Raw genomic sequence first — 22,439 nt, 5'->3', positions numbered from 1 at the left:
GGATCAAACTGGGGCCCTTGGCTATGAGAGTGAGGAGTCCTAACCACAGGACTGCCAGGGAAGTCCCAAGGAAATGTTAACACTGTACATTGATGCCTAGCATCATGGGTTGAAGAGTATCCCCCCAAAAGACATGCTGAAATTTAATCCTCGGTACCTAAGAATGTGACTTTATCTGGAAATAAATCAGTGTAGATAGTATTAGGTGAGATGAGGTCAGCCTGGAGTAGTAAAGTAGGGTAGACTCTCAATCTAGGACTGGTGTCCTTAGAAGAGAGAGGGCCACATAAAGACAGAGACAGGGAGAGAACCCATGTGACAACGGAGGCAGAGACTGGAATGATGAATCTACAAGCCAAGCACACCAGAGACTGTTGGCAAACCACTAAAATGTAGTGGAGGCAGGGAAGGACCCTACAGGCTTCAGAGTACGGCCCTGCTGACACTTGATGTCATCCTTCTAGCCTCCAGAACTGTGAGAGAGTCAAGCTCTGTGGTTTTAAACTACCCAGTTTATGGTACACTGTTGCAGCATCTCTAGCACATAAACACATCCAGTAAATTCATCAGATACGTCTACTAGACAAGAAGGAAGCACACCAGAGTGCGGACCCTGCTCACTGAGCAGCTGCCCCATCAGACTCGGCAGACATGTGGATGGGCTTGACCTTCAACCTCGCCCAGAACCATCACACCAGCTGAAGGAGCCCCCAAGACTAAGCCATGGGTTCCGGATATATAGGGAATATTTATGTACACCAGCAGGTGGTGTTGTTTAGTCTCTCAGTCATGTCTGACTCTTGGCCACCCCATGGAATGTGGCCCTCCAGGCTCCTCTGTCCATGGCATTCTCCAGGTAAATGAAAGCAAGCAAAGTTATGTATCCACTGCATCAAGTACTCATCTGGGTGGATGGACAGAAAGAAAATCTGAGAATGAAGGTTATTTTTAACAGTCAGAAGTCCTGGAGTCCTATGTTGCCCAAAGTGTATTTTCCTCTTTGGTTTTTATGTTTTATTTTTAGCAATATTCTAAGCTCACCTATTGACAACTACCGAATAAGGTCAAGAGTATCTCCTGAGGGGAATGAGGATACAGCAATCCCTTCCAGGCACACAGAAGACTCCACGCTGAACTACACTGTCCTCTGTCCATGTGGGCACCTCCCTGCAGCCTTGGGATTTCAGGGTAGGAGACTACAGGACCCTCAGACCTTCTGACAGGAAGCTAAAGGAAAGTTCAAAATAGTCATTCAGAAATATGGACTGATTTTGGCTTTTAGTTAGAGCATATGAAAAAGACTAAAGAGAAGAGCAGAGTTTGTGTGACAATTTTTCTCAAGAAAAGGGACAGAGACCTACTGCAAATCTGAAAGCAGATAATGAAATTTTAAAGATATTGGAAAAAGAAAGGTAACTAACGGTCAAGACGCCTGAGGAAGCAGGCCCAACCTTGGTGCTTGGAGAGACAGGGTTACCTCTCAAGGTTATGACTGAGGAGGGTGTGGTAGGAACTTCAGGAGACAACACAGCAAGTATGGTGAGGAAGAACCCAGGCTCTGAGCCAAATAGCCCAGATTGAAATTCTTATCTTTGGGCAAGTTATTTAACCACTTTGGGCTTTAGCTTTTTCACCTATAAATAGGCATAATAATAGTACCTACCCTCACCAAATTCTGAGTACTTTAATTTTGATAAATTAATACAATTTAAATGCTTAGGACAGTAGGCCACGTAAATCCTCAATGAGCTTAGCTAATACTATTGTCGTTGTTGTTCTTTAGAGTAGCAGTGTCTGGTACAGTGTGACTTTTTTTTTGGCCATGCCACAGCTTGCAGAATCTCAGTTCCCCAATCAGGGACTGAACCTGGGCCCCAGGAGTGAAAGCCTAGAATCCTAACCACTAGGCCAAAAGACAACTCCCCAGAATGACCTTTTCCTTTTTTTAAGGACAATTTTAAAAGACCAGTTTCAGGTTCACAGCAAAATTAAGACGAAGATACAGAGATTTCACACATACTCCCAGCCAGAAAGACTTCAACAAAACTTAGATAACATCTAGTGTTCTTCATAGTTATCCTAGATTTACCATTACTTGCTGGCGTTGAGACTAGAAGCTTTTGGGGATTCCTTGATTCCACAGAGACTCAGATGTCAAAAAAAGTAAAAGGGGGCCCCTTAAACAACAGAATAATGCAAAGACAAATGAAAAACCTTGAGATTCTAAGAACTGCTTCAAATTTGGAGCAACTTCCATTTCTTCTAGAGCACTAAGTGCTTCTGCCTGAAGGTGTTTTGGCCCAGAATGAATCAAAGCAGAGGTGGATCAGTTGTGGGCTCAGGTGCCTTTGTTGTGATTTTGAGTTGAGAGCTTGAGATATTCCTCAAAAGTGGAAAAAAATAAAATAAAATGGGCAAGTAGAAAAGGAGAGAAAGCATCTGAACAGGAAGACGTGAGAACACTGCTTCCTGATAATGGATGGACGCTAGGTAGAGATGCTCCTGGTGATGAGATGCGCTCATCCCCGGTGAGGAGACTGAGATGCAGAGACACACCAGAGTGACAGCTGAGGACAACTAGTCCCTCTAAGGGGCAGATTAACCACCAGCCAAGCCAGACTGCAGACAGTCCACAAGGATGGAAAGCGAGAGTGGAGGCAAAGAGATGGGCTTCCTGAGACCAGGAAGCATAGGTCCTCTGGGAAAAGAAAAGTATTGCCAGGACTATGAAAGAGGGAAGGTCAGCCAAAGTGTTTAGGTCTGGATGAAAATGGACCACTCTTCATGGAGATAATCAGAGCAAATGGCAGAGGAAAGTACTGGCTGGCCTCAGACACACAGGAGCCCTATAGCTCAAACCCAGACAGCTGGATGAGGCAGGCCTGGATGAGCTATTGGAATGGATTGGATTAGGACAAGCTATTTGAATGGGCTAATCCAGGGAGGGGTGTGCCCCTAAACGATCTGGTCTATGATTTATCTATATTGGCATCACTGACTCAATGGACGTGGGTCTGAGTGAACTCCGGGAGTTGGTGATGGACAGGGAGGCCTGGTGTGCTGCGATTCATGGGGTCGCAAAGAGTCGGACATGACTGAGCGACTGAAGTGAACTGAACTGATACGTAGAACAATTCAGACATTTTTATCTTTCGAGAGTCTGAGTTTTGTTTGTTCGATTTTGGTTTTACCTTGAATTCCCTTCTGATACACTTTAATGGCAAGTTGGAATCTCCAGGAGATGTACCCACCCCCAATGCTGGTTAATGGCGGTGGAGACACAGTTCCAAAATTTGGAGTCTCTAGGGGGTAGTTGAGGGAGCAGATGATCTAGCCTGCCCTTGCCTTGGGAAACTCATTACAGGTCTTCTAATTTTCTAAGAACAGCAAAAGAATACCAAACGCTGGATATTCTTTGGGATCTATGAGAAACTTGAGAGGATAAAGGAAAGGTAGATGGTCTGGGATTGAATTTGTTCTCAGTGACAGTCCTAAACAGTCAAAATTTCAGTGAGCAGAAAGTGAAACTTATATGATTTCCTAGGTTTGCACAGCTGACTGACTAAACAGTGCTCCAAGCTCAATGACTAAAAACGCGGGCAGCAGCACACCAGCCACTGAGCCTGTCCATCAGGTGGCAACACGTCTCTGGAGCTGATAACAAACGGCCCCGACTCCCAAAAAGGCTGCGCTTCCACGATGTTCCACAAACAGCAGCCAGCAGGTCAGTTCTTAACCGTTAACTCCAGAAGCCGAGTCAAAGACTTAAATGAAGTGCTGTAAAAATGTGAAATGAACACTGGTACTTCTTGGTAGCACCATATTCATGGGAAGTCTATAACGTGTCTTACTTTCTAGATCTCTTCTAAATGGTAATTTTAAAAAAATAAGAAAAATATGTTTTTTTTTGTCCTGAGCCAAAAAATCATTAGGCCAATTTTATTCTCAAAGGCATTCCCGTGGCACCTAAAAATAGAGAGATTTATAGGAAGGAAGAGCAGACTTGGTAATATCTCTCAATTTGTTTAGACTTTAGACTTGAGTCTTCAATAAATTCAAATTCTCTTTGATGTTGCTTGTTTGACCTTGTTATTTATTCACCCAAAGGGAATGATTAATCATGATCAAAACTGCTTGCAATTTGGGAGACCAGGGTTCAATCCCTGGGTGGGAAAGATCCCCTGGAGAAGGGAATGGCAAACCAATTCAGTATCCTTGCCTGAAGAATTCCATGGAGAGAGGAGCCTGGTGGGCTACAGTCCATGGGGTTGCAAAGAGTCAGACATGACTGAGTGACTAATACTTTCATTTATCATCATCAACAGAGCCAGTCTGTGCTATACAAATTCACTAGTGTTTTAGAGAAATGCCAAAATAAACACACCCAAGAGTACTGACCCCACATAAATGTAGGTAAGAATTCAGTTTATCTACCGAACCTCCTCAAATCAGTGAGTTCAAATGCCATTTCTAAAAGTGGTGGGGGGTGGGGGGGGATGAGTCTGTTTTAAAGACAATTCTGAACACTGTGGTTATTTGAAATTAAATTGGTACCTTTTCTTGGAAACTGCTAAAAAGTAAAGAGAAAATGACAATATCACTTTTAGAGTAATTTTTAAAAAGAAGTGCTATCTAGGTCAACTATATGGTTGAAGCTATTTTTATTTAGAGAGTCAACTTAAATAGAAATGGACACAAATTATGGAAACCCATTGTTTTTAGGAGGCAAATGCTTAAGGCTAGACTGATAAAGCACAGGAAAAGACAATGGGGTTAAACGTATTTCCTTATTAGTTACTGTTATAACAGGTCAAGAAAAGAAATGTTTTCTTTGGCAGTCTGGTAGATTTCAGAGAGGGGCATCATTCCAGAGTAAGAACCAAAAATTTGCAGAAGATACTAGAAAATGAGAACCACGAGTAGTAATAATGCCTGAAAACCATCGAGAGAACTGCAACTCTTGAGTGTCCCTAGGAGAGAGGACAGTGAGGGATGATGGTGGCTGCTTCCATGCACAGAATGCTCGCCCTCTGCCAGCCTCCACGCTTCTATAAAATTTGTACAAATTCATTCAATTATCACAACAACAGATCTTAGTAACATCCCCATTTCATGGAGGAGGAAACAAGCTTAGGAGTGGCTAAGTAACTTGTCTGAAGACAGAGATTCCAGATCTCTCTGACTTCTTACCATCCGGCTGCAGGGCCCCTGGGTCCTGCTTAACTAATGAGGTGACTAGTACTATGGAGCTGCTCTTCCTGCAACAGGGAGCGCATGGTGTTGGGAAAGTGCCGCACCAGAGGCCACTGGATCTCAGTCCCCGGTGGGGCTCTGTCCCACTCACCTGGCCTGCACTGAGGTCTTACCTGACAGTACCGCTGAACAGCACCGGCTCCTGGGGAATGATGGAGAGCTTGCTCCGGAGGTCAGCAAGGCCGATGTCACTGATTCTCACTCCATCAATCTTGATGCAGCCTCCACACAACTCCACCAGGCGGAAGAGGGCCATGCCCAGAGAGGACTTCCCTGATAAGTCAGAAGATAGGCAAGAGTCATTCGATTGGCAAATTCTGGGAAGACAAAACTGGCCTCTTCTCAGGGCAACATCATCTATTTTTCTATTTCTGTTCAATCATTATTTCGATGGATAACGTAGATAACAAAGATAATGTAGAAAGTGATAGCTAGAAAAATAAAAACAAAAAACAAGGAACTCTCTGGAGCTACCAAGCATATACACTTATACAACATACTGCAGCCTGAGAAGGAGTAGGAGGGACCGTTACACTCTCCTGAGAGTAAAATGGAAAAACGTCTCCTTTTCACCTTAGGTACAGGTACACAGGGTTTGATGCTTCTCAGGTAAGAACCAAGAGCTAGGAGCTTGAGGCAAATCAGAGGACAAGCTGTTGTCTCTCTTCTGTCCCCTTATCTCAGCAAAGAAAAACAGTACAAGGCCTTTCACTGCCACGAAGCTAGGGAAGGGAGAAGTTCTAGGCTAAACACACAAGGAAAGGAGTTTTGGATTTGAGAAAATGAGTGACTGTAGATTCTCTACCATGATAGGAAAATGTAGAAAAGCAGGTTTGGGGGATAAAATAGCAAGTTTAGGATCACAGTGATAGGCAGAATAGCCTTTCATAATTGACTCTTCAAAAAATGATATAAATAATTCAAGCAGATAACATCAATTTCCCATAATCTAACTACTCCTTTTAAAAAAAATTATATATGTACATTATCTATTTATTTATTTGGCTACAGTGGGTCTTGGTTGTGGTATCGTCTTTTTAAGTTGCTGCATGTGGAGTCTAGTTCCTTGACCAGGGATTGGACCCAGGACCCCTGCACTAGGAGCACAGAGCACCAGCCACTGCACCACCAGGAAAGTCCTGCTTTTTTTTTTTTTTTTTTTGACACATTTCCTTTTAGTTTGTTTCCTTAAGAGTTGAGATGATACCAGAGAAATATTGTAACTATCTTCTCCACTTAACATTACATAGCAAGCACTCAGTTATATTATTATCTTTTTGAGATAAAGTTTTAGTGGCTACAATAATTTCCATTGTGTGGCTGTACTCTTATTTAAACAGTCCTCTAATGTTGCACATGTAGTTTAATTAAAACTTGCTAGAATAATGCTATAGGGCTTCCTAGGTGGCTCAGTGGTAAAGAATTTGCCTGCCAAGTTTGATCCCTGGGTTGGGAAGATCCCCTGGAGAAGGAAATGACAACCCACTCCGGTATTCTTGCTGGGAAAATCCTATGGACAGAGGAACCTGGCAGGCTACAGCCCATGGGGTTGCAAAGAGTTGGACATGACTTAGTGACCAAACAGCAGCAGCAGCAGAATAATGCTATGGTAACCTTGTCATCACTCAAACTGCTCCTACCTCAGAAAATTTCCTTGAAACAGATTCTGAGAACTGAAATGACTTTATTAAATATTTACATATATATTTTAAAAGCTCAGTGCTCTTCCCCCATCAAAAAAAAAAAAAAAAGTTCGACATAGTCCTGTCTATCTTTCTGCAAGTCAGACCCACAATTTAGATGCAGAACTATGGGTTTTTAGCTGTTTGAGCAGTTTTCCTGGTTGTCTTTTAAAAAAACCTTTTTTAAACTAGTTTGATTTATCTTTTTATTTATTAAAAAATTTTTTTTGGCCACACCCTGAGGCATACAGGATCTTAGCTCCCCAATCAGGGATTGAACCCATACCCCCTGCATTGGAAGCCAGAGTCTTAACCACTGGACTGCCAGTGAAGTCCCAGTTTTCTGGTTCTTGACTCTCCATCCCTGCTCTGCCTCCATGTTCTTAAAGACTTCTCATGGCAGCCTCCTGACTGTCTACTCAGAGATCAGTGAGGATACAAATATCTCCCTTGCTCCAGTGTCTGTAGCCACAGACCTGCAGTCTAGATCTGACCCCTGTCAAACAACCTCTGGTAACCCTGACTGTCCATCTCCCTATGGCAGGGGTCTTCATGTCCATCTGCGAGTTGGGAAACCCGAATCCATGTAGCAGAACAGTTCTCAAGGAGCCTTTCCTCCTGGGATTGGCTTTTTCAGGACTGGGGCATCTGGCTAGTGGTCTCTCACCCAGGTAGAAGGGAGGGCCCCTTCTACCTGGGTGAGAGACCAGACCTTCTACCTGGAGGGCCCCCTTCAGTGCCAAAGCAGTGGTTCAAGATTTAAGGTGCTCAAATAAATGGTGCTCAAAGGAAGGAATGGTGCTCCAATAAATGATAAGCACCATTTATCTGAGCATCATAAATCTTGAAGGAATGATGGAAGGAATAGTGCTTAAATAAATAGGTTAAGTTGTTCTAACAAAAGATCTGAGTCTAGACTACCTTTGCACAGATGGAATGTGCTGGTAAAAAAAGCCATGATGTCCTCAGGTGGTTATAACCATGGAGAGCCAGGACCTATGTCACAGTCTTGAAAGAACCTTATTAGGATTATAGTTTAGACTTTGTAAGTCAGGCTGTTTAGAATTATTTTATTTTTGTTTATTTCTCATCTACTTATACTTTAATAAAGTCTTAGTGAAAATTTTATCTGTCTTACTGCGTTAAAAGGACATCACAAGAAGGGAGGTCAGAGGTTTCAGGTGAGCAGTGCACCCCTAGGGGGCCAATGCAGCAGAGGGAATTTATGGGAGGGAGCTGAGTAAGAGCCATGGGTACAGTCACCCTCATGGCTGGGCATTCTCTCTCCAGTGTAAAAACCTAGAGGCCGTATCTTGTTTTAACGTGAAATAATGCCTTCAAAGAGGGAGCAGGAAATAGCTTTTTCTTTTCTGCTTACCACATTCTTTAAAGTAAATTGACTAGAAAAGACTATTTTTTAATGGCAAGAGAAAAAAAAAGCTAAAGGAGTTTTGATGCCAAGGGAGCATAGAGCCTAGAAAGCTCAAGAGAAGTGACTCAATTTAGATGCAGAACTATGGGTTTTTAGCTGTTTGAGCAGTTTTCCTGCTCAAACTGCTAAAGCAGTTTTGATGCCAAGGGAGGATAGAGCCTAGAAAGCTCAAGAGAAGTGACTCAGAGAGAACTCTTACACAAGGGTGAACAGGTTAGTGAAAAAAGATGAGACTCAATCTTGAAATGTTATTCAGGAAAGAAAGAGGGAAAGAAACACACTTCTAAGAATAGTAGGGAACTAAAATGCCTAAAGTGATGGCCTATTCTCTATTTATTTACAACTGATGTCAGATCAAGAAAATAATTTCTGTCTTCGAAGGAACATAGATTGCTTATTTAGAGCTATGTTGCCTTCTAATAAATATGAGACTATACTTGTAACACATCACAAAGACCTTAAGCTTTTTGTATATTTTGACTTCATAGAAATAAGGATGTTAACTGTGGTGCTCTCCATAAAAGCAAAAAATTGACAACAACTCACTGCCCTTCAATTGGATCTGGGTTAATATAAATTGTGGTACATCCATAAAACAGAATTTTATGTCATACTGCATAGAAATCATGTCATAGAATATTAATTGACATGGAAAGTATGTGGTAATTTTATAAATAGGCCATGAAACAGTGTGTGTAAAAGTACCTCATTTTTGTAAAATACATTTGTTGATAGCCTAATAAGATATCCACCAAAATGCTAGCAGTTAATTATCTCTGGGTAGTGGAGTTATGGTTACCTTTCACCTTTTGTACTTTGCTATACGTTTCCAGAAATATTCTACTTCTGCTTTATTGACTACGCCAAACCCTTTAACTGTGTGGATCACAACAAACTGTGGAAAACTCAAGAGATGGAAATACCAGACCACTTTACCTGCCTCCTGAGAAATCTGTATGCAGGTCAAGAAGCAACAGTTAGAACCGGACATGGAACAACAGACTGGTTCCAAATTAGGAAAGAGTACATCAAGGCTGTATACTGTCACTCTGCTTATTTAACTTATATGCAGAGTACATAATGTAAAATGCCAGGCTGGATGAAGCACAAGCTGGAATCAAGTTTGCTGGGAGAAATATCAATGACCTCAGATATGCAGATAACACCACCCTTATGGCAGAAAGTGAAGAGGAACTGAAGAGCCTCTTGATAAAAGTGAAAGAGGAGAGTGAAAAAGCTGGTTTAAAACTCAACATTCAAAAAATTATGATCATGGCCTCTGGGCCCATCACTTCATGACACAGATGGCACTTCATAGATGGGGAAAGAATGGAAACAGTAAAATACTTTATTTTCTTGGGCTCCAAAATCACTGCAGATGGTGACTGCAGCCATGAAATTAAAAGACACTTACTCCTTGGAAGGAAAGTTATGACCAACCTAAATAGCATATTCAAAAGCAGAGACATTACTTTGCCAACAAAGGTCCATCTTGTCAAAACTATGGTCTTTCTAGTAGTCATGTATGCATGTGAGAGTTGGACCACAAGAAAGCTGAGCACCAATGAATTGATGCTTTTGAACTGTGGTATTGGAGAAGACTCTTGAGAGTCCCTTGGACTGCAAGGAGATCCAACCAGTCAATCCTAAAGGGAATCAGTCCTGAATATTCATTGGAAGGACTAATGCTGAAGCTGAAGCTCCAATACTTTGGCCACCTGAGGTGAAGAACTGACTCATTGGAAAAGACCCTGATGCTAGGAAAGATTGAAGGCAGGAGGAGAAGGGGATGACAGAGGATGAGATGGCTGGATGGCATCACTGACTCGATGGACATGAGTTTGAACAAGCCCTGGGACCTGGTGATGGACAAGGAGGCCTGGTGTGATACAGTCCATGGGGTTGCAAAGAGTCGAACATGACTGAGCAACTGAACTGAACTGAACTGACACGTTTCAAGTGTTCTGCATTGAGAATGTATACTTTGATGATTAGAAAAATTATTAAATGTTTTGAAGCAGTGTTGAAAATAAACCTCAAAAAGTAGTTTCAGAGACCTGAGACACTAATTACTCATCTAACAGGAATCTGGTTTGAAGAGATGAGAGTGATATTCAATAAACAGCAAATCATGGGCCCTAAACTTGACTCTGGTTGATTTAAATGTTTCTTCAGAGAGGTGATCCTTACCTGATCCTGTTCGACCCACGATGCCAATCTTCTCCTTGGGTTTGATGGTGAAGGACACTTTCTTCAGGACCAGAGGGAGATTTTCTTGGTACCTCATCTCTGCATTCTCAAAGGTGATCTCTCCTTCCTGGGGCCAGTCAGGGGAGGGAGCTTTGTTCTTAATTCTGGCAGGTGCTTCCAAAGATAGAGTCTGGGGAGACAGAAAAGACCAGTTCAGACTGATCACAGATTCTAGGGTAGCTGAAAGGTTTTGTCACAGAAGTAAGACCAGGATACCCATAGCAACCACAGAGACAGCTGCTGCCCTGCTCCCTTGCTGCAAAAGAGCCCCTGGCAGGAAATGCTCATCACCAATAAACCAGACAGAGACAGAGAACAATTGCCTCTACCCTTGGCAGTTTACAATGGCCTTCTATCCCTCTTTAGCCACAGCAGATTTTAGTGGAATTCTTTGAAAACATTCCCCTTGAAACAGAGTTTCATCATTTGAAAATCAATGGCCTAAACTCAAAGGAGCAAAACTAAAATTCATGGAACATTTAATGAGAGTCTAGCACCCTGAGCCATCTCAGTCAATCCAGGAGACTCAGACGCTAATCCCAACTCTACCACTAACAGCTGCATGAACTGGATATGCCAGTTCTTCAATCTTTGTCTTAGTTTCTCATCTGTAAACTCTAGGGACTGGATTAGATGATTTTAGAAATCCATTCCAGCTTAAAAATGTTGTGCTTAATAATTATTGGGTAATTTTGGCCATCTATAGTCACGCCTCCCCATGTTTTTAAAACTCTCTGGCGATTAGTCATGGAGCCTATAGCCTCACAGGGAAGTAAAGGTCAAAGACTGCAGTGCTCTGGTGTGTGGGGGTAGGGACTCAAGTCTAAAACTCTGTGCTGGGACAGGCTTCCAGGTTGTGGACAGGCAGCAGGGAACCAGTTCTCAGGAATGTGATTGATTTGTGCAACGTACACTCTGTACCACGTCTGACCATCACCCTGACCTTTCCAGCAAGAGACCCACACCAATAGTGATATTAAATCAAACACAACATGTACAGTCACAAATTGCCCGCAGACAATTTGGGTGCCCAAAGAGCACCCAGCCAAGAGGCTCATGGATAAACATAAACGGCTATTAGCAGATTTATCAGATAGCTATCTGCCATTCTTCCTGATAATAATCATTTATAAGTTTAAGAAATATCCTACGACTGATCAGGTTCATTGCCAAAACAAACCAGTGGGACATGTCTCTGCTAGAAAAAGCAGTTACATAACATACTAGTTCTCAGTGAAAGGGCAGTTCTTCAAAACAGTGTTTGTAAGTCAATATTCTAGTTGGAAGTTGGAATGTATTCTGCCCATGTAAATAATGATATAAATGAAAATAAAGTCTCTGGGCAGTTTGCAAAATAGATAACTCCTGAGAAATGAGTTCAACATGAGAATGTTAACTACTCAAGACTCTGCTTCTCTCTACAGAAAATTGCTTTCAGACTTTGAACTAGGAGGAAGACACTGCCACACTGTAGGACTGCAGAGGTTCCTGGGGGAAGGTGGGAAGAGCTGGATCATCTCAGTACCAATGCAGTTAACTGGTTTCTGAACTGTGAACACAGTATAGAATTAGGCATGGAGCCTTTGAAACTCCTGAAGTCTGGGTCCTATCTCAAAATAGGAATCTTTAGAGATGAGGCCAATGTTAGTCTTTGCCTCAAGCTCTGTACGGGATTCTGATGGCCATCCCTGGTTAAGAACCAAATGAACTAGACTAAGACTTGAAATAACACCTGGTTTTAAATAGTATAAGGAAAATATTACATTAGTCTGCTTAACTGAATTAATGAGGTTAGGAACACTTTGGAAATTAGATGATGAATGTAAGTTCTCAATCAGACCACAATTCACAAATACACTTAGAAAATCTTATGATATTCTCTTCGCATTCCATGCATACTGGAGAGATGCTGCCTCTCCTGTGGGACAAGATGAGACAGAGAAAACAAGCATCTTCCTGGGACATTTATTCCAGGTGGTAAGAGGGTAAAACTGCAGCAGAAGGCCTGCAGGAGCCTGACCTTGATGTAGTGGTTGATCCTCTCCACTGAGGTGAAGCGAGCTTCTGTCTCCGATGCCAGTCTGACAGTAAACTGGAACAGCCCTGTCAACTGATCATGGAAAACAACAATTCAAGAGAGAATTTATTATTATTATACACCAAGGGAATGCCAGCAAACCTCCTTCACCTCAGGGATCACAACTCAATTGTGAGAACTAACTGCGGATAGACAGCAGCTGGCTTTAGGGATCAGATCATTCTTTAACTGTTCAAGACAATGCCTAAGAGCCCCCAGTCAACTGCAACTCTCAGGGAATCTAGGTGGCACTGCAGTACTGGCACTAACTTTTCTATACCTAAAGGCTTTCTGTCTGTTTTTACATTTCCAGAAATTCAGCTGTAGCTGAATAACTTCTGGGCTTCATAATTGTACCTATACCTGGATATAGCAGCCACAATAAATGGAGACTGTATCAGCCTGTGAGCAGCAGTGAGAATGCTTCCAGGAAGGTCAACAGAGACCAGGCTGGGCCAAAACTGAATGCAGAGCCCCAGTCTGTGTACCCCAGACTGAGTACTCTGAAACAGAAGTATATTTAACACAGATTTCTCCCACCCCCCACCCCCAGCCCTCCAAGAATCAAGTTAAGTCTGCAAGACATGGACAAATACCTTTGAGTATCTGTAAAGATATAGATCTCTTCTTAGGTTTCCTCTGGCCACTTATTTTTATCTTTCCAATATAGAAAAATGTCAAACATATACAAGAATAGAGAGGACAGTATAATGGGCTCCCACATATCAAACATTCATCTTAAAAAAATTATCAACTTACAACCAGCATTGTTTCATCTGTACCACCCCATCCTTCCATAGATCTGGAATCAAATCTCATATAGCCTAAGTCTTATCCATAAATACTTCAGCTTCTATCTCTCTAAAATATAAAATCTCTTTGAAAACCATTACCACATCTTAAAAAAGTTAGCAACAATTCTTTATCATCTTTAACTAGTCAGTGCTAAGTTCCCCGCTATTCTCTGAGCTATGTGAAGACCTTCAATCATCCCTAAGAACCAAAAAGGTTTATGTATGTAACAGTACTGGGAAAATTTGGGGCCTGAAAATAAAACACACAGAAGTAGTATATTGAGGATATGTGTTTCTTAGAAGACTAGGAAGAGGCCAGAGAAGAAAGGTTAGTGAAGACATAAATCTACAATTAAGAAACAATTTTCAAAATCTGTTTATTTAAGAAAAAACAGTACCTACTTCATAAACACATGCAACAGAGTTAAATCCCTTTATTCCCATGAAGTCAACCTTTAGCATTCGTGGGGAATTGGTTCCAGGATTCTGTCAAAAATCCAAGAATGCTCAAGTCCCTTATATAAAATGGCCCAGTAATTGCCTACAACCTACAGACATTCTCCTGTATCCTTTAAGTCATCTCTAGATTACTTATAATACCTAATGCAATGTAAGGACTTGGTAAATAGTTATAAATACAATGTGCTACATAAATAGTTGTACATCTGTAGTAAATTCAGTTTTCGGAACTATCTGGAATTTCCCCTCCCAAATATCTTTGATCTGCAGTTGGTTGACGCTATGGACGCAGAACTTGGGGATGTGGAGGGCTGACTGTGTTCCAGTCCACAGTGCTACTGCCAAAGCAGATGGGGAGAAGCTCTAGGAGCCAGAGGTAAAATGACAGCTTAGGGCAGAGCCGCCTACCAGGCCTCTCCTAGGCCAACGTATGAGAAAGACAATGCCCTCATCCCAAAGACTAACCTGCACAGCATAGGAGATGGCAAGCCCTGCGTAGGCCGGGGGAATCTGCCCATGCATGAGAACAATCATCAGCCCAGTGGTGGTGATCAGGGCAATGCTGATTAGGTCCAGCCGCACCGCCAGCCACCGCATCGCACAAGTGAACAGGAAGAAAGGACTCTGGTTGTTATCCAGTAGCTCCTGGTACCTGTGAGGAAGACAGAACACCTAATAAAGTAAGTAAAGTACCACACAACCCCAGTCATGGAGGATGCCGAAGTACTGGTGAGTTTTGGGTAGAGGGCTAATACTAAAGTATAATACCACTGCTTGTAACCAGGAGAGTGATATGGAAACTTAAGGAGTACAGAGTATTCCAGGCTCCACACATAGGAAGACACGGGGGTTTTCTAGTTTTACCCTTTGAAAGAAACATATTCAAGATACTAGGAAAAACATATCTACTTCAACAGCACCAGGAAAGCAGGGGGGAAGAAGACCAAATAAAGAGGCTGTTTAAGCTTTAGAGAATTGTTTTAGGTCAGTGGTCATTTTCTTGAGGAAAGAGAGGTTACAAATGCAAACTGCAGAAATGGCACAAGAGCAGGAAAAAGACTTTTGGACTGAATACGAGAAAGTGGAAACGGTCTGCTGGTTTCCCAAGGCCATGGAGCAGAGAACCAGAGCAGTGAGTTAGTTAAACCAGAACAGATAGACCGAGACAACCTTTGTCACTGCAGGAAGGAAACCCTCTGTCATCAGGGGTCCTAGGGAGCAGCTCTCACCCCACCTGAGGGTCTGGGGTCACATACAACTAGAACTCCAGAGTGGAAGGCCTGGGTAGGCAAAGATACTTTGCCTTAAAGAAAATCCCTTTCCTCCTTATAAGAAGATATGTGCACTTTAGAGAAAATTTAGGAAACATAATAAAAAAGAGGGAAATGTAAAATTCCAGTACTCTCACCACTCAGCTAAAACCAGAATCCATATTCTGCTGCATTTCCTCCTAGTATTTTTTCCAATGCCCTCACGTTTATTTGGGTACATACCTACACATGTACACGGTCAACATATTTTACTCTTTGTTTTGCTTAAAGTTAGCATACATTTTTCAGAATTATTTAACCAACCTTTCTATGCTAGAGTTACTTTTTAATGTTAATTACTTAATTTTTGGAATGAACTATATACTCTATAAGACAGAATATTCACAAGGTAAAAAGGTTTTACCATGAAAAGTCAGTCTTTCTCCTGCCCTCCTCCAGCTATTCACTTCCACTGTCCAGTGGCAGCTGTTAGTTTCCTGTGTGTTCTTTCAGATATTCTAAATGTCACACACACATATTTAAAGGGAGCAAACTATACATGCACATCTGTATCTTTCTCTTTCATCTAATATAACTTGGAGATCATTCCACATCAATACCTAGGAAACAGTCTCATTCTTTTTAGGGGTCACATAATATTCCATTATATGGGGACACCACAGCCTATTTAACCAGTCCTTTACTGAAAGACATTTAGTCTAGTTCAACCTCTAGTAAACATACATCTCCACAATGACTATATAAGTACAGAAATTTCTCACACAAACAATATTAACAACTAAATGTCAACTTATTGTCTATGAATATCTTACTTTTCCAAGAAAAAAAAAAAAAAAGGAGCAAAACTCTGTCAAATATAGCCATTCAGAACTGAAAGCTAATAAAGACTCCAAATCTGTTTGGTCTTCCCATTTGCTCAGAAGGGAGTTCTACCAAGCAAGTGAATCTTAATCAGCAGAGATCATTAAATCACTAATACTCTTAGTAATGATTTTTATAATCCCCAATTTTGACTTTGAAAGGCTTCTTAAACTCTCATTAAATGCTGAGATGTTGGCTCCCTGATGAGCCCTCTGGCCCCCATGGAACTAACCTGTGCAGAAATTCCTGCCCTTTGTTGTAGGCATGGATGGTGGCAAGGCCCTGTATGCTGGATGTGATGTGGGAGAGGAAAGGTGACTGCGTGATATTATCCAGACGCTTCAGCTCTCGGATCAGGACCCTGGAGAGAGAACGAGTTCTGTGTCAGAGGGGTGGACTGGCAACTCTGGCTTCACCCTTCGCACTGAAAGATACAAAGACTTCCTGTTTACCTGGAGACAATGTGCAGAATTGAAAAGAGGATGACAAGGGGCCCCACTGCCACGAGGAACCACGGGAAAACTCCTGCGATCATTCCAACACAGAAGAACACCAAGATAACGTTCTGAATGAACATCTCAGCCTGGAACGGCAGGCGCACATCGACTAAGGAAACAGTAAAGGAACATGTGTCAGATGCTGGGATCCACAAACAGCCAGAACTTTTAAAAAAACAAAAAGAGGCTCACAAAAAGCCATATCTGAAATTTGTGACTTTTTTTGTCTTTTAAACAGTCTGATCAAATAAAAATCTGGTAATGTAGTTGCTCTAATTTTTCTTGTCCCAAGAGCATTTACGTGATCTTTCTCACCTGTGCCCTCTTTTTGGTTCACTGTGCTGCCCAACCCCCTTAAACATTTTTCCACTTTGCAAAGTAATATATGTTTGCTATAAAATATTTGGAAAATAAATATGCAAAAAATTAAATAAACATAGTCTTATTCTTACCAATATGAATGAACTGCTGCTAACATTTAAGAAACTTTTCATGGAAAATTTTAAACATACACAAAAATTGTAAACATACACAAAAACTGGAAGAGTATAGAACCTCCAAGAGTTAACATTTTCTTCACCTATTTTGGACATCTCCTCCCCCCACCTATTTTCTTACAAATCTGAGACATGTTGATACCACTGATTTTCATCAGTCTCTTTTCTATTCATCTGTGCGTATGTGAGTTTAATACAAATGTGATCATATCACACACATGTGTATCACTATTTTGTGTATCAGTGATGGTTTTGATCTCTTGTTACCTCTGGCCATAGCTATACATTGGCCTATCAACATCTGAAACAAACTCCTTCTATGGAGGCAGCACAGTAAGTAGTTAAAAACATTAGTTCTGGGGTCAAAAAGATCTGAGCTCAATTTGCAGCTTGCTATTTAATAGTTGTGCAATCTTGAGCAAGTCAACCTTTCTAGATATCAGCTTTCCCATGCATTTCGTGGGTGAAATGATACCCACACCTCACAGGGCTGCTATGATGGCTAGGATAATGCATGTAAAACTGCTTGTAACACAGTAAGCCCTCAAAAAATGTCAGATAGCATCACTATTATTATAGGCTATGGGAGTACAGTTGACCTTTGAATAACATGGGGGTTAGAGACACAGACCCTCCATGCAGTGAAAAATCTGCATGTAATCTACAGTCAGACCTCCATAGATGTGGTTCCTCACCCACAGTTTCATATCCAAAGACTCAACCAACCTGTTGTTCAAGGGTCAAGTGTATTTAAGTTCTGGTGCTGGCACAGCCCATGAAGCATTCAGCATCCAGCAAACCTGTCAAGAGACTGTACATGTCCAGGAACCTACACACCACCCACAAGTAAATATGTCTTTTGGACTCTCAAACACCCTGTCCAAAGCCTTTATGGTCAGCACTCTGAACTGGTTTTCAGGTTAAATAAGATCAAATAAGAGCTCACATGAAAGATGAAAAATCAGATAGGTCCTTAGCCTAAAGAGAAATTGCAATGTGGAGAAACTGCAATGTGGAGAAAATGCCCAAGCTAACATGTTCCTGATGCAAATATTGCAGCCACTGTGCTGGGTGGTTCATGCTCTGGAGCACAACAGAGAGAAGCAGTGAGAAATACCTTCATCCATGTCTTTGGAAAACCTGTTGAGAATTCTTCCCGTGGGGGTAGTGTCAAAAAACTTCATAGGGCTTCGAAGGATTCTTCGGAAAAGTTCATCATGGAGTCGGGAGGAGGCTCGCAATGTGCCCTGAGGAGCAGAGTACAGAGCAATCAAAGACCCAGGACTCAGTAGGCTCAGAACCCACTCCACGGGTCCAAAGCCAGAGAAGGGCAAGTGGCTGTGGAGGAAGGAGGTGGCTAACCGGAAAGGGCTGAGGCTGACGGGATGCAGGTCACTTCGGCAAGAGGCATCTTGCTTCAGAGGAGCTCCCCAACTCAGAATAAACCCGAGAGGTGCCGGGCAGAAGCCTGACCACAGAGCCACCAGTGAGAAGAGGAGCAGAGGCCCCAGTGCATACCTTGACAAAGACCACTCCACGAATGGCTTTCAGGATCAGCATGACTGCCATGGAGAGGGCGTAGATGCTGGCATAGTAGTGCATGAGAGGATTGTCCTTCATGCTGTTGCTCACAGACGTCCTATTTTCTTGAGTCACAGTGGTGTTCTGTTTGGAAGCAAGGTTCTGTGAGGCAAGACCCTTAGGGACATCCAAGAAGCCCTTGTCAGGGCCACTCTTGGCTCAAGGCAGGGTACAGGAAACAAACTCTGGGAGCTGGTGGAGACAAACACAAGGCAGGCTTTGCCTGTTCCCCTCTCTTCTCTAAGGACAACAGACAGCCTATAGATGTGCTCCTGGTAAGCGCTACTGCTCTGTGAGTTGGTCAGGGAGCAACTACCTGGTGAGGTTACATTAGGGACTCATCTCTTTAATCCTGGGTAATCTTTGTTAATTACCTCTCTTAACAGAAAACTAGAGCACTTTCCCTAAGAAGAGCCAGGAAATATGAAGAGATGGCCATATTATTAGACGTACAATTTTCCCATCAATGAGAAATCTTACCCCACTTCCTTGCTTGATCCAGTAACTCAACCACCAGTTGCTGAAAGCAGTGCTGCCCACATTCAGCATGAAAAGGGACAGAATGACCAGGAATGCCAAAGGGCCCCCAGCAGCCTGGATGTAGACACCATACACTGACCAGGGCACAGAACCCTGCCCCTTCTCTTCCATTTGCACGAGCTGCCCTAGGTGAGGAAAAGAGAAACATGAATTCAGAAAGGAAAAGCTGCTTTTCTAGAAGGAAGTCACATGTAGAAGAGGAGAACCAAAGAGAGCCTACAGTTTCACAGAGCTCTAGGTTGGAATTATTTCCCCCTTTCCAGGAGCATTCATTTCCAGGAATAAGCCCTGGAGAGGCAAAGAGGATTAAGACCAGGTCCCTGGCTCAGATCATCCACATATAGATAAATAAGTACAAAATTATAGTAAAATGTGCTAACCCCAATGCTGGAACTACTTGTAGGGCAGCATGGGAACATTCAGGAAGTGCACCTAACCTACTTGGGGGAGCTGTGAGGGGCTTAGCAGGGAGGTTCCAGGTGAGACTTTCTATGTAGTCCATATTGTGTCTTTTTTTTTTTTTTTAGCTGCACAGCATGACTCGGATTTTAGTTCCCCTATCAGGGTTGAACCTACACCCTCTGCAATGAAAGTGTGGAGTCCTACCCACTGGACTGCAGGTGAAAGGTAAGCCAGAGTTAGCCAGGTGGGGAAATGATAGGCATAGGTGTGAGGAAACAGGAAATCAGTATACACAGATATCCAATTCAACATGGCTAGAATATTCCGTATGCCTAAGGAGTGGCAGGAGATAAGGCTTATTAAGCAGGCTGTGGTCAGAGGATAAAGGTATTTGAACATTATTCTTCAGATAAGAACTTCTTAAGAGAAAGGGCTACAGGGGTGTAGAGATTTGACTCCCAGCCCTACTGTAGGAGATGGGACTGGAATGGCCAGACCAGCCACCTCAGGCAGCCTCTTCCATGCATCCCAGCATCTCAGACAAAGAATGGATTTTCTATGTGTGCCACATCAGGAAAAAGATTTTAAAAATGCTGCTTTGAAACTGGGAAGGCATTGAATAGCCTCAAGCCCCAGGCAGTTGGCTGGTCTCCTGTTTTTAACTAGATCTCCTAGTTGTTCATGTGGAAGACAGATTTAAAAGGAGGCAACTGTAACAGTCTCGGTGGGAGATGATAAAGGTCAGAACCAGGGTTATTTTCTTTGGCTCCACAATCACTGCAGATGGTGACTGCAGCCATGAAATTATGATGCTTGCTCCTTGAAAGCAAAGCTATGACCAACCTAGACAGCATATTAAAAAGCAGAGACATTACTCTGCTGACAAAGGTCTGTCTAGTCAAAGCTACAGTTTTTCTAGTAGTCATGTACGGACATGAGAGTTGGACCATAAAGAAAGCTGAGCACCGAAGAATTGATGCTTTTGAACTGTGATATTGGAGAAGACTCTTGAGAGTCCCATGGACAGTAAGGAGATCAAACCACTCAATCCTAAAGGAAATCAGTCCTGAATACTCATTGGAAGGACTGATGCTAAAGCTGAAGCTCCAACACTTTGGCCACCTGATGTGAAGAACGGACTCATTGGAAAAGAACCTGATGCTGGGAAAGACTGAAGGCAGGAGGAGAAGGAGATGACAGAGGATGAGATGGGTGGGTGGTATCAATGACTTGATGTACATGAGTTTGAATAAGCTCCAGGAGTTGGTGGTGGACAGAGAAGCCTGGTGTGCTGCAGTCCATGGGATCACAAAGAGTCGGACACAACTGAGCAACTGAACTGACTGACTGAAAACCAGGGTTGTGGCCATGGGGATGGAGTATTCAGGAAGTAAATTCAGTAGGATGGGGTAACTGACTGTGGGAGGAAAAAAAACATTTAAGGATATTTCCTAGGGGCTCCCTGGACTGGTCGGGAGATTGATGTTGACAAGAGAATACAGAGAAAGCCCCACCTCTTTATCACATATGCTATGCAATTATCTTGGAACAAGCCACACAGGCCTCGAGCACTTTATGATGAGAGTCTCTAGGTCACATGTCCCCTAAAGACAATCTGTTTTTTGCCTACTGCCTGCGGCAGGAATTGACAGATGTCTCAGCCTTCTGTGCTGTTTGCTTTGTGAGAGTAAGGTACCTCCAATCACACCTGAATTCAAGAGCTCATACAGGGCTTATTAAAAGAAAGAAAAGAATCAGTATGGTCAACTCCTAACACCCAATGTCTGCTGCAGTTTTAAGACCAAGGAAATGAAAACAACACGGCAAACCAGAAAAAAAGTCCTAAGTTCAACATGTCAGGTGAGAAGGTAACACTGAAGAAATAACTTTAAAACAGGAATGCATTTCTATTTATTATTTACAAAAGTGAAAATGCCTAAGGTATTGCAAACAGCTTCTCCAACTCTCAAGATTTGTTTTGGTTGATAAGATGAAGGGTTTGAAAAACAGGACCAAGGAGTCTGGATAGGAAAATCAAGTAGGAAAAATCTTGGCTGTAACTCTTCACCACAGCCCTGCTGGTGCCTGCTTGGGACAAGCCAAGGAGTGATCATTGTACCAGGGGAGGGGGTAGAGGGGGGTTAACTGAGGATGTGGGCATTCTTAGAGCTAGCATGCCTTTGCTTTGGTTGGCATGACTTTTAAAGAGGAGAGATGAATCACAGGAAAGAAAGGTATACCTCTATCCATGATTCAATTTTTCCATAAAGATGACTCAGCTATGACTACCTACACCTCACTCCACCCTGCATAGCAAAAAAAGGCATAGAAGTAAAGGTCATTTTTATTGCCTTGGTCTATTTGAGTAAACAGAAGTTGCCTCATGGCCTCCCAATAATCATATAACAATCTTGTTATTCTAGAAATATAAGGCCAGGTGTTCTACAACAGGCAGCATGAATTGCTACATGGCATAATTTCTGATAAACTTTAATGACATACTTTACATCATCTTTCTGCACTGCTGTACTGGTGCTCATGAATGCCCTGGCTGGCTGATGACCTCAAGAGCATCATCAATGCCAAAAAGAGAGGCAAGCACCAGGTTCTTACTAGTCCATGTGCCACAGTCATCAGCAGGCTTTTGACTTGATGGTGAAGTGTGGTTATATGGGCAAATTTAACTGATGATCACAGGACTGGGAAAATTGCTGTGAACCTCATGGGCAGGTTAAACAAGTGAGGAGGGATCAGCCCCAGATATGATGGGCAACCCAAATATGTGGAAAAATGGGAGCCCCCATCCCATCATTTTCATTGTACTGACAATCTCATCTGGCATC

General features: G+C 42.4%; 1 protein-coding gene across 5 annotated transcripts in view; it reads right to left on the bottom strand.

Moving 5' to 3' along the window:
• The window catches only part of ABCC5 (ATP binding cassette subfamily C member 5), an 82,063-nt gene that overhangs the window by 9,995 nt on the left and 49,629 nt on the right, over window positions 1–22,439 (bottom strand). For 4 of the 5 annotated variants that reach the window (XM_061414292.1, XM_061414311.1, XM_061414299.1 and 1 more), the window contains 9 exons: window positions 19,135–19,319; window positions 18,592–18,738; window positions 18,191–18,320; window positions 16,532–16,685; window positions 16,312–16,440; window positions 14,413–14,599; window positions 12,638–12,727; window positions 10,558–10,747; window positions 5,367–5,526 (listed from right to left, as the gene is read on the bottom strand). In XM_061414292.1, coding sequence (XP_061270276.1) covers window positions 5,367–5,526; window positions 10,558–10,747; window positions 12,638–12,727; window positions 14,413–14,599; window positions 16,312–16,440; window positions 16,532–16,685; window positions 18,191–18,320; window positions 18,592–18,738; window positions 19,135–19,319 — 1,372 coding nt within the window. Of the gene's footprint in view, window positions 1–5,366; window positions 5,527–10,557; window positions 10,748–12,637; window positions 12,728–14,412; window positions 14,600–16,311; window positions 16,441–16,531; window positions 16,686–18,190; window positions 18,321–18,591; window positions 18,739–19,134; window positions 19,320–21,836; window positions 21,888–22,439 lie in introns of those variants that run through there. The other variant, XM_061414316.1, reaches the window with a different exon arrangement.

This window comes from Bos javanicus, chromosome 1 (assembly GCF_032452875.1).
Source record: "Bos javanicus breed banteng chromosome 1, ARS-OSU_banteng_1.0, whole genome shotgun sequence".
Classification (NCBI taxonomy): Eukaryota; Metazoa; Chordata; class Mammalia; order Artiodactyla; family Bovidae; genus Bos; species Bos javanicus.
Note: the sequence above shows the minus strand (reverse complement) of the source record. Positions and strands in the feature narration are given on the sequence as shown.